This window comes from Accipiter gentilis, chromosome 28 (assembly GCF_929443795.1).
Source record: "Accipiter gentilis chromosome 28, bAccGen1.1, whole genome shotgun sequence".
Lineage (NCBI taxonomy): Eukaryota > Metazoa > Chordata > Aves > Accipitriformes > Accipitridae > Astur > Astur gentilis.
The window spans coordinates 6673804-6687706 of record NC_064907.1 but is presented as its reverse complement, the minus strand read 5'-3'; the positions used below and the strand labels follow the sequence as shown (position 1 = coordinate 6687706).

Sequence of the window (13903 nt, the reverse complement as noted above, 5' to 3'; positions counted from 1 at the left end):
GAGCCTTATCTTCTTCAATTATAAATTCTGCATATGCAGAGTGGCCCAGATTTCTTCAAACTGCCTTGAAGGTACCATACCATAACTTGATTCAAGAGGGACTCCATTGCAAGTAGAAGGTAGAGGTCATATCTAAACTTTAACATAAAAGGTATCAATTGGTTTGTGAGTGAACTGAAACACAGTTCATAATCAGTACATAACTAATTTTAGTTAGGTCATTAGTAGTTTGGAATAGATTAAACAATACTCTTGGAAAAAACCCAAATTCTTCCAATTGGACTCAATACTGAGTAATCTCAGAGAGTGATGCGTTTGCCTCCAGTGCAAGAAGAAAGACATTCTGATCAACTTTGCATCACACAGTATCATTAACCAGACCAGGACACTGTGGCTTAAATAATTGTTTAATTCATACCCTCCACAGAGAACTTTTTAAAAGAGGAGTTGGTTTCCATTTATTTTGTTTCATTAAGACCTGCCAATTCACAAAAGAGTTAAAGCTGTCAGAAGACTATATTTATAGAAGTTAAAACAACTGTATAAACATAATTACTATATTAGTTTACCTTTTCTATAACCTTTCTACAACGGAAGCTACATGAGCCTTACTTGCGACTGTTTTTGAGCTACATTTGAACAGATAAAAGCATTCAGTTAAAAAAAAAATAAACTTTCTATTTATAATGATCAACTTTGAAGTGTTAGACACAAAAGAACTTTAATACCAAATATGCTATGCAGTCAAATCTACCGTTTGACATACTAGCAGGCTATTTCAACTCTCCACCCCACCACCAAACAGGAGACAGTCTTTTGATAAGTAGTTCATGATAGCCTGCTCTTAGCCAGCCTGTAGTATTTCTCCCCCCTCACTAGAGTCACTTACAGATTCTTAAAATTTAGGAGGAAATAGATAGTTTAGCATTTTCAACCCATCAGCAGTTCTAACAAGCTTGAAAACTGTATGATTGTTGCAGAATTTCAAGAACCCCACAGAAAGAAGAAATACAGCCCTTTAAGAGTGACTTAAGTTTTTTAGCTTTGAATGTAACTTTTTTTCTGGGTTTCTTTAAAACAAATTAATTGGAGAAAAGTGGTTATTTCTTCATTGGGCTTCCCCTTACAACCTTTAACACTAACTAATAAAGTCGTTCCTTCTCACAAGTAGCTGACTGACTGACGGTGTTTTTAACTGCAAATATTGTTATACAGTTTTAGTTTGTGGTCCATAAACATTCAAGCATACCTGATATACACATACTAGCTCATAAAAGAAAAATATGTATATTCTTCCATATAGATATATATGTATGTTCGTCCTGCTTACTTTGTAATTCCTAAAATAGCAGGTAACAAGACAGCTGGTACAGCACAGTCAAGTGTGAAAATGACCCAGTGTAAGAATAATTGACAAGTTATCACTCAATATCAACCTGTGTAAAGCAAGATATGCCCAAATCAGACATTTTTTTAAAGGTTATTGTCATGGATGATACCTTTTACAGGTCTCAGTAAGGAAGACTGAATTACTTTTCATCCACCAGGCAAACTTCCAAGAAGAGATATTAAGTTCACTGTTATCTCAGAAGCCTATAGTGCTGCATTACTTTCCAGCTGTAGACATGGCACAGTTAATTCTGCCAGCTTTTTCCCCATCCTCAAGAACTAGTGAGCTACTTGGAAATCACAAGTTAGAAACATAGCAGCTAGTTTCTAAAAGTTTCAAAAGCTTCAGAAAGTCAGTAGCAGCATGTAGTAGACAATGTGAACACTTACATGCACTTCTGACAATGAAGCACTGTGAGATACCAAATCAGTCATATCAGACCTTTCAGTTATTTGGAGATGATGAAAGGGTCCTTTGATCTTCATAAACAGAAATATATTTTTACAGAAACAAACACCTCCAGTAAACAAAACATTAGGAAGCAGGAACACTTTTTATAAAGCAAATTAGGAACTAGGAACTTTTTCATAAGGCGAAATATCAAGATACAACCCTTTCATTAAGAATATAATCTTTTGCTAGCCACTGCCATACGGAAGTGTAAGAAATGATCCCTGCATACTCCACATTGAAGAGTTATAAGGATAATTAATACTTGTTTAAACTCAATGACAAACAATAACAGAAATCCAATATATCAAGTTATATATTTGTACTAAGTCATCCTATGTTTGACAAAACAAAACTACCTACTTCTTTCCTGCTTGTTCTTGCCTCTGTTGTTCTTGGATGCCATCAGCAGCTTGGTGGAAATCAAATACTAAGAAAATAAAAAAAATAAACTTAAGTAGAAAATTTGTGTAAAACAAATTACCATATCAGTAACTATTTCTTCAAACCAACTCTAGCCCTGTTCATCAATGTGGAAAACAAAGATATACACACTGAAGAGAGACAAATAAAATGGCAAAAGTTTTTTCTCCTCTTTTACAAGTTACATTTTTTCCACAGGAAAGTTCTGAGGTTCTTCAGAGACTGACTTTTTTACTTTTTTTTTTAAAGTGTTTATTTTGTAGAATACTTGCAGACTATATATACACCTCCCCCTACTAAGCCATTTCAGCTTTGTAGTGGCCCAAAAGAATATATAGACATGAAAGAAAGAAAATATGCAGTTGAAAAGAGATCTGGGAAAACAGGTTATAGTAAAAAAATGTCAACTGCTGAAATTTACAGTGGGAACTTTTAAGTAAAAATTCTTATTCATTCTAAAGATTTCTTAAACCACTTCATTTTTATGTTTTAGACAACATCAATTAAAATACATTTGGAAATACAAAAGCTCCCACCAACGCCTGTTATGTAAACAGAAGTTATCTTCACAAGCCCCAATTATTTTTTAAAGCATTACGTATTATTGACAGATTAGGCAAAGTATTCCTTGCCCCAATTCTGTCTACCATAAAAGCAAAAAAAAAAAAAATCTGACATGACTCATGTCAAATACAAACAGTGGTGCAACAATTTGCAGGTTAACAGAAGGCAGCTTATTTTTCTTAAGTACTACCTCCTGAAAGTTAAACAACTAATCTACACATTACATAGGAAAGACTGAAAACTTGCAAGAAACAGACTCATTTAATAAGTACTCTAGTCTCTTTAAAACAAGAGTGGTTCTCCTTGTTTGCCTTACCGATTGATTTTGTGTTTATTTCCACACTTCTCTATAATTTAAAGGATTAGATTATCCCCAGCAGTTTGAACCTATTTTTGGCTGATCTTTTGTTACAGACTAATCATTCACAGATCGCCAATACCCAATTTAGAGAAGACATATTTATCATTGCAATAGATCTCCAGACCATCATCAAAATTTTCTAAACAGAAGCATTCTCAAAGTTCGTTTATGTTAACAGGTTGAATAATTATGGGTGATAGTCAATAACTGATCCTTTTTACTCAAGACCGGTTTAGCTATGAAAACTTCACAGTATTGCCATTGCAATATAATCATCGCAGAACTGTTTTTCTAACAATCTAGTCATTTCCAAGTAATTAACCTACAGTGATTCTACTCTCAGAAAGGATTTTAGTAACTTAGGAACAGTTACTCAACTATTTCAAACTCAGTAGTTACTCCAAAGTAAAAATGTATTTATTCTGAAATAACATGTTCACTCACTAAGCTATTCCACCTTGTGGTGTTTTGGTTTGGTTGTTTTTTTTTTAAAAAAAAAGCAAAACCAAAAGCAAAACCTTTTTTCTGGTGTTATAAGCTTTTATCTGATAATGACCTAAGAAGTTTTTATCTTCAGAAGATGACTACCTGAGCAGCAATAAGCCCATTTCCTAATACATGCAGTTACATAACTATTATGTTACGACATCTAAAGATCTAATTTAAAGGATGAATTTATGTAATAAAGATGTCCCAGGAGTGATATAGCAAGAGCCTCCGAAGCCCTGCTGCAAGTGGTTTGGATTCTAAACGCTATTTTACTCCAGGCTTTGAACTGCAGAGCTGTCTGGAACGTAGGCTGGAATCAACACTTGACTGACGAGCTAGCTCCCTGGGAGGAGGGCTGCCATTCTCTCCATCCCTATAGAGTCCTTCCCATAAAGTGTCCTTTCTGAAGTATGTAGCAATTTACTTGGTAGGGAGCCTGTTAGTTTGGAAGTCACGCCCAGTCAAGTGGTTTCACAGCAGAGAAGTTCCTATAAGCAACACTGCTCTTGCACCAAAGGGGGAAACGAATCCTGCAGTCAATTAACTTCTGAACTGCTTTTTGACTGCTTTGCACCTCTGATCTTTGATTTGGACAGTCAACCTGCTTTTCTGCCTAGGTTATGCTTATGGAATAGGATTAGAGAGTCGCTAGAATATAAACCTGGGAGGATCCTGAATGGAAAGTGATTTTTTCTAGGACCTTCAATAAACCAAAGCAGCATATGGAGACTTACTCCAAAGAAAAGTATATACCTATATGAAGAGATGGCTAAAAATTGTCATGCTTTTACTGCCATCGGAAGTTCAGAGAAAATAAATGTTAACTTACCAATATGAGCCCTGTCAGAAATTATTAGTCTTTTTTCCCAGCCTTCTAGCCCTTAAAAGACAAAATGAAATAGCTCAAATTATGTTTTATATAGCATTTCTGTCTTCTGATGTATAAAGGATAAATACTTCTCACATTTAGTCTTCAATCTATTTAAAGATTGAACAATCATATTCCAGAGAAAAAAACCCAGTAGATTTCAATAATTAAAACTTGGCATCAGCCTATAAAGCTGAGAAAGTCAGGCTTATTCTGAGGAAGAATACTAGCTATTCTACGAGTTCCTCAATTTCAGCAATCAATCAGTAGCTTTTTGTTTTTGAATAATCGAGAGCATTGCTTTACTTCACTTACAGTAGACTGCTGCCAAACATGGCCATACACATAACAGAAAGTATCCAAACTGAGTTCTGAATCAGGAAGCAATTACCACAGCATTTGTTTACATTAACATGTATCAAACTGTACACTAATACTGTAAGAGGTAAAATGACTATGAACAAGTAACACACTTCGACAAGTTGTTTCATTTCTTAAATTCACTGCTTTAAGCAAAGAAAAATGTCTGCAGATAATTCATATTTAGAACATGTTCACTCCTTTTGTCCGTCTTCCCATGAGGGCCTTGGGACTTCTAGCAAGATTCCTGTCAAGAACTAGTAGCTAAATGGATTTCTGGAAAAAAAGAAACCCGTATGTAACCTCTACAGAGGCATCCGCAATCTAAATCTTTTAAGGAGGGCCACACAAACTATTTGAAGGGTAGTATCTTAAAATTTTCTCACCTTTTCCTTTCTTTAAGTTTTTTTCAGCTTCTTCAAAGAGTCCTGGCAAATGAATTACAACACCATTTCCTGAAGAAAACCATTACGTAAAATTTAGTGAATTATGTTGAGCACGGAAAAAAACATTCCAAACAATTCAAAGACACTTCATGTTTTGAATGCAGAGTATTTTAAGTTTTTAAACTTTGAAGACATTGCAATTTTTAGTCTTATGAATTAATCTGTTAAAGACTTATTTACACCTAAAGTATGTGTTTCTAACTAAATGCATTGAATCTTTCTAATAAACTCAACAAACTTTCAATTTAGATCAGGACAAACAGTAACAGCATCGTGGGACAGTCCAGAATGCAACTTCCTTGTATCTAAAATTAACTTCCCTTTGTACTTCATTTTAATAACCCTATTGTTTTTTAAAAGCTTAGCACACTTCTATTATCATTATAAACATTAGCATCCTCTCAGGCACTCTTCTGCTGTAAATAGACACAGAATATTCTGTATATAGAGTTGGGGTTGTTAACAGACTAGCAAAAATAACAGAGGAAAAAGCTCTATCAAAAGCAAGCTCGCTTTCCTACAGCTGTCACATTGCTCAGAAAAAGACTACTAATTCATACAATTAACCATCATCATCAACTGCTTAAGAAGGAACATTTCCATTTAGCAAAACGGAACCATCTTAAGGTCATACCAAACTCAGTACATCAGCAGATCCAAAGCTATCAGTATGGTAACAACTAGCTGAAGAATGAAGGGACCTGCCGTTTGTAACTATTTGCATATTACTTAATTTCACATAGACAAAAGCATTCTAAACACCAAAATACAAAGTATTTAAGACTTCATCACTGTAACCTTCATGGTACAGTCCTAATCAATAAAAATAATCTATTCTAACACTCCAATCATTTTGCCCTTGCCCCCCACCTTTTTTTTTTTTTTTTAACCTATAAGCCCTTTCCGTGGAACCTTAAGCCAGATTACTTTTTTTTTTCCCCAAAAGAGGTTTTAAACACAGAGCAGACCTAAAGGAAGCTAGAACAACAAACTTCCAAACAGACAAGACCAAGAGATAACAGATACAGACAAGACAATTTGTAAAAAGCTCTCTCCTGTCTACTGTATTTTTAAAGGATGGGGTCTTCCCTAGTCAACCCCGAGTCCACCAAACAAAATATGGCAAATGAGCATCCTTTTTTACTGTTTTCAAGCAATAATCTTCTAAAGAAACATAACACAGTAACACATCAAAAGAGAATAAAAGTACTATCATCTGCCACAGACCACAAAACTAGAAGCAGTTAACATCTCAACGTCCCTTTCATCAGAGGAATTTTCATGCCTATTGGCTCAATTTCTGTAGAAGTATTAGGCAGGGCAAGTTGATCCAAAACTATCTCGCTATCAAGTCACAATGTAACAGCTGAAAAGAGGCAATTAACCACCAATTCCCATCAAGTAAAGAGTTAATGCTGACTGCAGGCATAAAGTCACTACAAGCTGGACCCAAGAATTCAGCAAGTACTGTTTATGAACCAAGTAACTAGCATCAGAGGCTCTTTAGTTGCTATGGTGTTCAGCAAAGTGTCAATGACCACTTACTCCTGGCACATGTACCAAGCTGAGAGGCAAGACTATAGACTCAAAGCAATGAGATATGCAGGAAGAAGTGACAGGAAGAGCATGGCAATAGACTCCTGATTTGGAGAAGTACACCGTGTAAGGGACAGGAGTTCTGGGTATCAAAAAAGCAGGATGGAAGTGTTGATAGGTCATAGCCTTTAGCAATCCAGAGACTCGCCTGATTTGTTAAACAAGCACATGAGTACATGCATAGTTATAACGCTGTGTCGACATGTTTTATATTTACCTTAATTTTTAGAAGGAAATTTTAAGGGCTACACAGCATTATTAAGTAGGTTGGTCATACAAGCATGCCAAAGAAAATAAACAATGTAGGATTGGCAACAGGATTCCAAGAGAGGGAGTGGGGTAAATAGGGTTGTGGGGACAACAGACAGGACAACCTAAACTCCCCTTCAGGAAGCAAACAGATCATAGATTCTGACATCACATAGTACTGCCACTGTCCTAAACCTTCTAATATACTCTCCAGAGAGGACTTCTTGGTAAGAACTATATAGTGCAGAAGTCTTTTAGAGTCAGCATTCATTTCACAACCCAACGGAAAAGGGAGGAAAGATCTATCTTTCAAAAGGTACTGGTAGTTACTTAGCAGGGTCGAAGGTTAAAACTGGAAGAATTCTGAGAATAAAAGAAATAATTGGTAGAGAAACTAAGAGGGAGCAGAAGAATGAAGATACGCTGGGCAGCTAGCTGTTTGCATTGATAGGACAGAAAAGAACAAAGATGAACTATCCAAGACAATAAAAGAAACCTCCATAATCCAAACTTCACAACTGAGTTAAGACAGTATTAAGAAGATAGCAGAGCAGGTCAGGCCTATGAGAATTTGAGAATGAAATATCCTGATCCTCTAGGTCCTCAGATATACTTTGCTATTTTAACTTGTCGAACTCTGTAGCTACAGTATTGTCTAGTTTTTAGAGATGTCCCACTTACCAATGAATGCAGTGACTTTTGGATTGATGATCCCACTTGGCAGAAGATGAAAGTCATACTCCACAGAATCCACAACAACTGTATGCCCTGCATTATTGCCTCCCTGGGGGTGGGGGCGGGTGGGAGGAGAAAGAAAAAAAGTGTTAATAGTTTTTGATACTAAAAGACAAATGAACACAGTATAAAGATGGAATAAACTGGTTCCAGCTCCAATTCTGCAGCCTTTGTTTCTGTTATTGTCGTGGTTTAACCCCAGCCAGCAACTAAGCACCACGCAGCTGCTTACTCACTCCCCTCCATCCAGTGGGATGGGGGAGAAAATCGGGGAAAAAAAAAAAGAGTAGAACTCCTGGGTGGAGATAAGAACGGTTTAATAGAACAGAAAAGAAGAAACTAATAATGATAATGATAACACTAATAAAATGACAACAGTAGTAATAAAAGGATTGGAATGTACAAATGATGCGCAGGGCAATAGCTCACCACCCGCCGACCAACACCCAGCCAGTCCCCGAGCGGTGATTCCCCGCCCTCACTCCCAGTTCCTAAACTAGATGGGACGTCCCATGGTATGGAATACACCGTTGGCCAGTTTTGGTCAGGTGCCCTGGTCGTGTCCTGTGCCAACTTCTTGTGCCCCTCCAGCTGGGCATGAAAAGCTGAAAAATCCTTGACTATAGTCTAAACAATACTGAGCAACAACTGAAAACTTCGCATACTGAACTCAAAACACAGACTGTACCAGCTACTAGGAAGACAGTTAACTCTATCCCAGCTGAAACGAGGACAGTTATTGACAAAAGATCTTTGAGAGATCTCCTTCTCCCAGGAAATCAGCCAAACTTGTTTTGTCAAACTCAACAATTTCAATATCAGTATTATCCATTATATAGACTTTGGACAGTATTTTGGTTTACCAAAGGTACAAAAGCTTGGAATAAGATTAAAACTTTCTAAAAATTATTGGACAGAAGCATAAATATTCCAGTACATGCAAACACTTCTAAAAGCCATCATCAGTTTTACTCTAACTGTAATAGGAACCTAGTAAGTATTAAAAGTGAACTGCAACCTTACAAAAAAAAAAAAAATATCACCAGTTAAACTGAGTATATAAACCCATACATCTCTTGGGAAAGATAAGTCTAGCTGGCAATGTGCAGGCTTGTTGTTTTGTTGTTCTGAATTTTGGGTTCAGTCTTTTGAGTGTTTTTCTATGAGTAGTAACCAGCGAAGTTAACTTGTTCATTCTGTACCTCCTCAGCGATAAGAGAGGTCTGTAATAATACAAGTCATTTATATCTGAAATATGCTGTTAAGGAGTGAATCTAAAGGCAACTAAGATGACTGTGGTTTCGTTAAGATACCGGAAACCTAACACTTAACATTTCTAGTTTTTTTCATTACCACAAAGAGTATTAAGAGATTTGTTAAACTGTGAAGTATGTCTAAAATACAAAAAGAAGCTGATGACCAAGTAAAGAGGGTCAAGACAGGCCTACGAAATGAAAAAGATTACAAACTAGTTACTAAATATCCCCAGTTCTTGTTTGTTGTACTTTTGAAAATAAGCTTACACTCTCTTGTGACCGAGTCATTTGTGCAAGACAAGGTTACATACAAAATGGTTCTGTTTGTCATAACTACAGGAACATCCTTTACAGGCACCTTGCACCAGAAATAAACGAACTGCTTCATAGAAGGAAAGCCTTAAAGAAAAGACTTTTAATCTAAGCCTTCTTTCAGCACAAGACAAACTGAAGAAAGGCATTATATGAAAAGAAAAAAGAAACTATATGAAAAATTAACCTATGAAATTATAAAACTGAAAGATTTCAGAATAATGTATCACAGAAGATCCTTCCTAAGCAATGGACTCAACAGCTACTCACTACTACTACATTTACAAAGCATGAATGCAACACATAAAGCCATATATCTGACACTACAAATAAAGAATATTATTAGATATCAAACATTTGTGCCAATATGTAAATACACACGCCACAGGTAAAAGCCTAATCTCAGTGAAATTAGCAATGAAAATTCTTGTAATTTCAGCATCATTTATTTCAGGACTTACAGCCGTTCCACCTCCTTTGGAAACAGGGAAGACTTACAAACCTTCACCCAACAAAGGAAATGTCTGAATTTAAGAAAAGTTTAAATGATTTCATAATTTACTTAGTAGAGTTTTTCCATGCAGTGAACTGTACCTTGAAGAAGTGGTAAAGATTTCTGGATGCAGATGGTTTTCACTGCAAATGATCTGACTTAATCAGAGAATGCCAAATTTTCGATTCACAACATGTGAAACATATTGAATGCATAAATAAAGCAAGCCTTTCAAGTTTATTCTTTTAAAAAAATAATAAATGTTCAGGTGTAACCTTCCTCTTCGTCCTTCCATCCTTTCTATTCAACAGTAGCTGTTAAGAAAGATTATTGAGCAGTCTACCAACTCTACAGTTGTATCTTTGATTTGAAAGGATGTTAACTAGCTACAGGTAGATCATTTACAACTATTTCTTAAATGCAATGCTGATACTCCTGAGCTACTACAAGTTACTCTAAAACTAGATAATATTCTTAGAACTAACAAGTTACATGCATAAAATATACAAGCTTTAAGTAAGAAAAGACACTGGTTTTCTACTCAGTGTTTCAGAACCTAAGCAAAACCTTTCCTGAGGAAGAACGAACAGCTATATACTAAAGCAGCATTTACAGTCAAGTACATCTGCTGAAAGTGGTAGTTATCTTCTTCCTCAGATTCCTTCAGATTAGTCCTTTTTATTTGATTCACCGGTAATATCAGTCCAGACAAATTTAACATGAGCACTGAAGTGCTTTAAATGAAAATTCAATAAATAGGCCTAAGTACAACAGTGAAGTACTGAGGTAGTAGTAATTTACATATGGGAAGATGAGTCCAAATTCTCCCACTGCAGCATAAATAAACAGGACTACTAATCCATAAGCAACACTAGAATTAGTGAATGACTATTCATTTGAAATCCCCTACTAACTGGATGATTTCATTTCATGTTTTGCTTCTCGATTTATTTTTTAAAAAAAAGTTTTCTATCATCATGAATGTCAAATAAAGAAAAATTGGCCATTGTAGAGATTAGATCACAATTAACAATAAATTCTTAGTCTTTTGAAGTCTGCCAAGCTATTGGTGCCATTCAGATGTGGTAACTTATCACGTCTGCTTGAGTAAGGTGTACAGCATGCAGACTCAGACTCTGTTCATCATGAGAACATAACTGCTGGGTTTTGGTGGTGTCCAGATTTCTCCCTTGCACTGCTGAGTGATGCCAAGGTGTGCTGTTTCCATGCTCATCGGAAAATACCCCCTGGCTGACAGAATAAAAATGGCATCTTTTTAAACCTTGAACTACATGCACAGCACAGCTCACACTTCATTTAGAAGCAAGCTAGTTATATATACTTCTGCATGTTTACTGTGAGCAGTTATACTTCAAGGGATTTTGCTAGAGACTAAAGTAGAAAAGTTGACATGATGTGCGATGAATCGCCATCTGAACACACTCCTAGGCCATTCTAATACCTCAAGGTTTCCAAATACTTGTTTTCAGATTGGACTCAAATTTGAATCTCAGAATTTAGTTTGTTTATAATATTATGATTCCTACGACATGAAAAGATTCAATCCCAAATGCACTACTGATAGCAGCCGTCTGGTAGGACATTAAGTCAGTCCCCATACTGCTTTGGATGTCGTTCTGTCAAAATGTGTCATTTTGAAAAATATTTTTAATTTCAAACCATATTCTAGGAGAGCACTAAAACAACAGCATTTCATTAATTCGGTTTTCAAAATTCTGCTGTTGATTTACAGGTAAGCTCTACCTTAACTGCAAAAGTGCAAGCATATAGTTGAAGAGTTAGGAATTGTAATATATTAAAATAATGGTTCGCACTGTACACTTACAGTGAACTAGCAGTAAAGTGTACACATGTTGTGTGCTCAGACATTGCACAACACGGGTTTGGTAAACAATTCCAATTACAGAAACCTGAACTCAGAGTTCTAGTGGTGGTGGGGTGGAGGGGGGGGTTGTTGTTAGATTATGGGGTTTGGGTTTGTTTTGGGTTTCTTCCCTTCCTCCAGAAATTGATGATAATGCCAACATCTTTGTAATGTAGGCAACTATTGCCTCTGGGCATTATTCAAGGTATAAACTGATGAGGTCACTCCTGGCTTCAATGCTTTCCATCTGGATTTCTCACTCCTCCTCCCTCATCACACTAAACCAAATGGGACCAGTTAGGTCATTCAAGCTAACACTCCTTTGATTCAAATGTTTAAACATTATTAATGGAGAACTAACTGTGGAATTTATTTTCACCATTAGTTAAACAAAGTTCATGCTCAAATGACCTTCAATACATTGTATAAAGCTTTTGCCAGAGGGAAATTAAGACATAAAAGTAATTTCTTGAGGCTGGCAATACTCCCCAGTTAACTAAATAGAGTAATCAGTCTACCATATCTCAGTAACCTTCTAGGTAGCCAAACCACAGGAGTTCTCTTCCAGCCACATGAAAACTGAAACACCTACCTTGGGCCAACACAGACAGAGAGGCCAAGTGCATGGCAAGACCAAAAGATGCTCTTGCTCAGTCTGGAATATGCTACATGCATGTAGCGGTGACTCCTTTTCCCTTTCTCCCTGCACAAAGGCAAGATTTCCTTCATCTGAGCCAACGAGTGTGCCATGGCCAACATACTCACTCATTAGGGCAAGGCAACTCTGGATTCAGCTACAAACAGACAGATTGCAGAAAAGGATTGAGGGGTGGAAAAGATGACTCCTTGGAAAAGATGACTTCTTATACACAAGAGGTACAAGGCAGCACCAGTGGCACTCTGAATAAAGAACTTCTTCACTGGGGTGCCTTCTTCCCATTCTGCAGAACAGTAGCAGAGGAAGCCCCTCCAGGAGTCAGAATGCAGGCTGTGGAGGAGGTCAGGCAGCCAAGGCAGAGCTGGCTTTGCCAGCGTAAGAGAAATAATGTTGTGCAGATTAAAAAAAAAAAAAAAAAATAAGAAGAAAACTAATCAATAAGACTGAATAGCATGACAGTCAGGAATGTCTAACAGACTCAAGACTTCACTTGCTCGGTATTGCAATGCAATATTTTATTCCAAAATTATGCAAAAGAGGCTTTCTGAAAGACAGCAAAGACACAAATACCTAATGCAAAACACAAGCAAGAAAGCCCTCTTCAGAAAAAAAGAAAGATCCTTTTAGCAATTTTTAGGCAAGTTAAACTTGCAGAAGATCAAAAAACCAACCAGTTAAGGATAGGCAGTATAGGTGGGACCAGAAGAGAGCTTTCAAGGTCCAAGTACCTGCTAAACACAAACCCACTGAACCTCCTTCATAAAGGTTTTTTTTGTAAACCCTCAAATCATCTGCCAGAAGAGCAGAATCAAAATTTTGAACCTAAATAAGACTCTCTTAAAAGTCATTTCACAACCTTTTTCCTCTCTCCTCCCCAAACCTCCTGTCAGTTCAAACAGCTATTAAGAAAAAAATTGTAATTTTAAAAATAATTAAAAAATCATAATACTCTAAACATAAATCACTGAAAATTAATTCTGATTTTTATTCTACCAACAACTGTGTATATTATTTTCTTAAACATATAATTACCACAGAGGAGATAAATTGGGTTTTGCATACTTAAGTATCCCCTGTACACATCCTTCAAGTTTGGATACATACAGCAGAATCCTTACATGCCATGAGCTTCTCATTTCAACAGACACAATCTAGAATATCCCAACATTTTTTATTTCAAGTCTTTTCATTCTGGAAGTCATGCCAAAAGGTGTCTGCTAGTTACCTGAAAATTTTCTTAGTACAGCATCATCCCTGAAACATACCAAGGACACAGTCGGACAACAAACACAGGTGTTTATTGCCCAAAAGGCTGCATCACCTAGCATTCAAATACTGTGAACTAGAAGTATACAGTTGGAAATTATC

At 36.4% G+C, this 13903-nt stretch overlaps 1 protein-coding gene across 1 annotated transcript in view; it reads right to left on the bottom strand.

Annotated features, from left to right (window-relative positions):
* The window catches only part of ADSS2 (adenylosuccinate synthase 2), a 39703-nt gene that overhangs the window by 14610 nt on the left and 11190 nt on the right, over positions 1 to 13903 (bottom strand). Inside the window, exons 2-5 of the mRNA XM_049830981.1 lie at positions 7878 to 7980; positions 5292 to 5360; positions 4507 to 4557; positions 2204 to 2270 (exon numbers count right to left, since the gene is read on the bottom strand). Of these exons, the coding sequence (XP_049686938.1) occupies positions 2204 to 2270; positions 4507 to 4557; positions 5292 to 5360; positions 7878 to 7980 (290 nt within the window). The remainder of the gene's footprint in view (positions 1 to 2203; positions 2271 to 4506; positions 4558 to 5291; positions 5361 to 7877; positions 7981 to 13903) is intronic.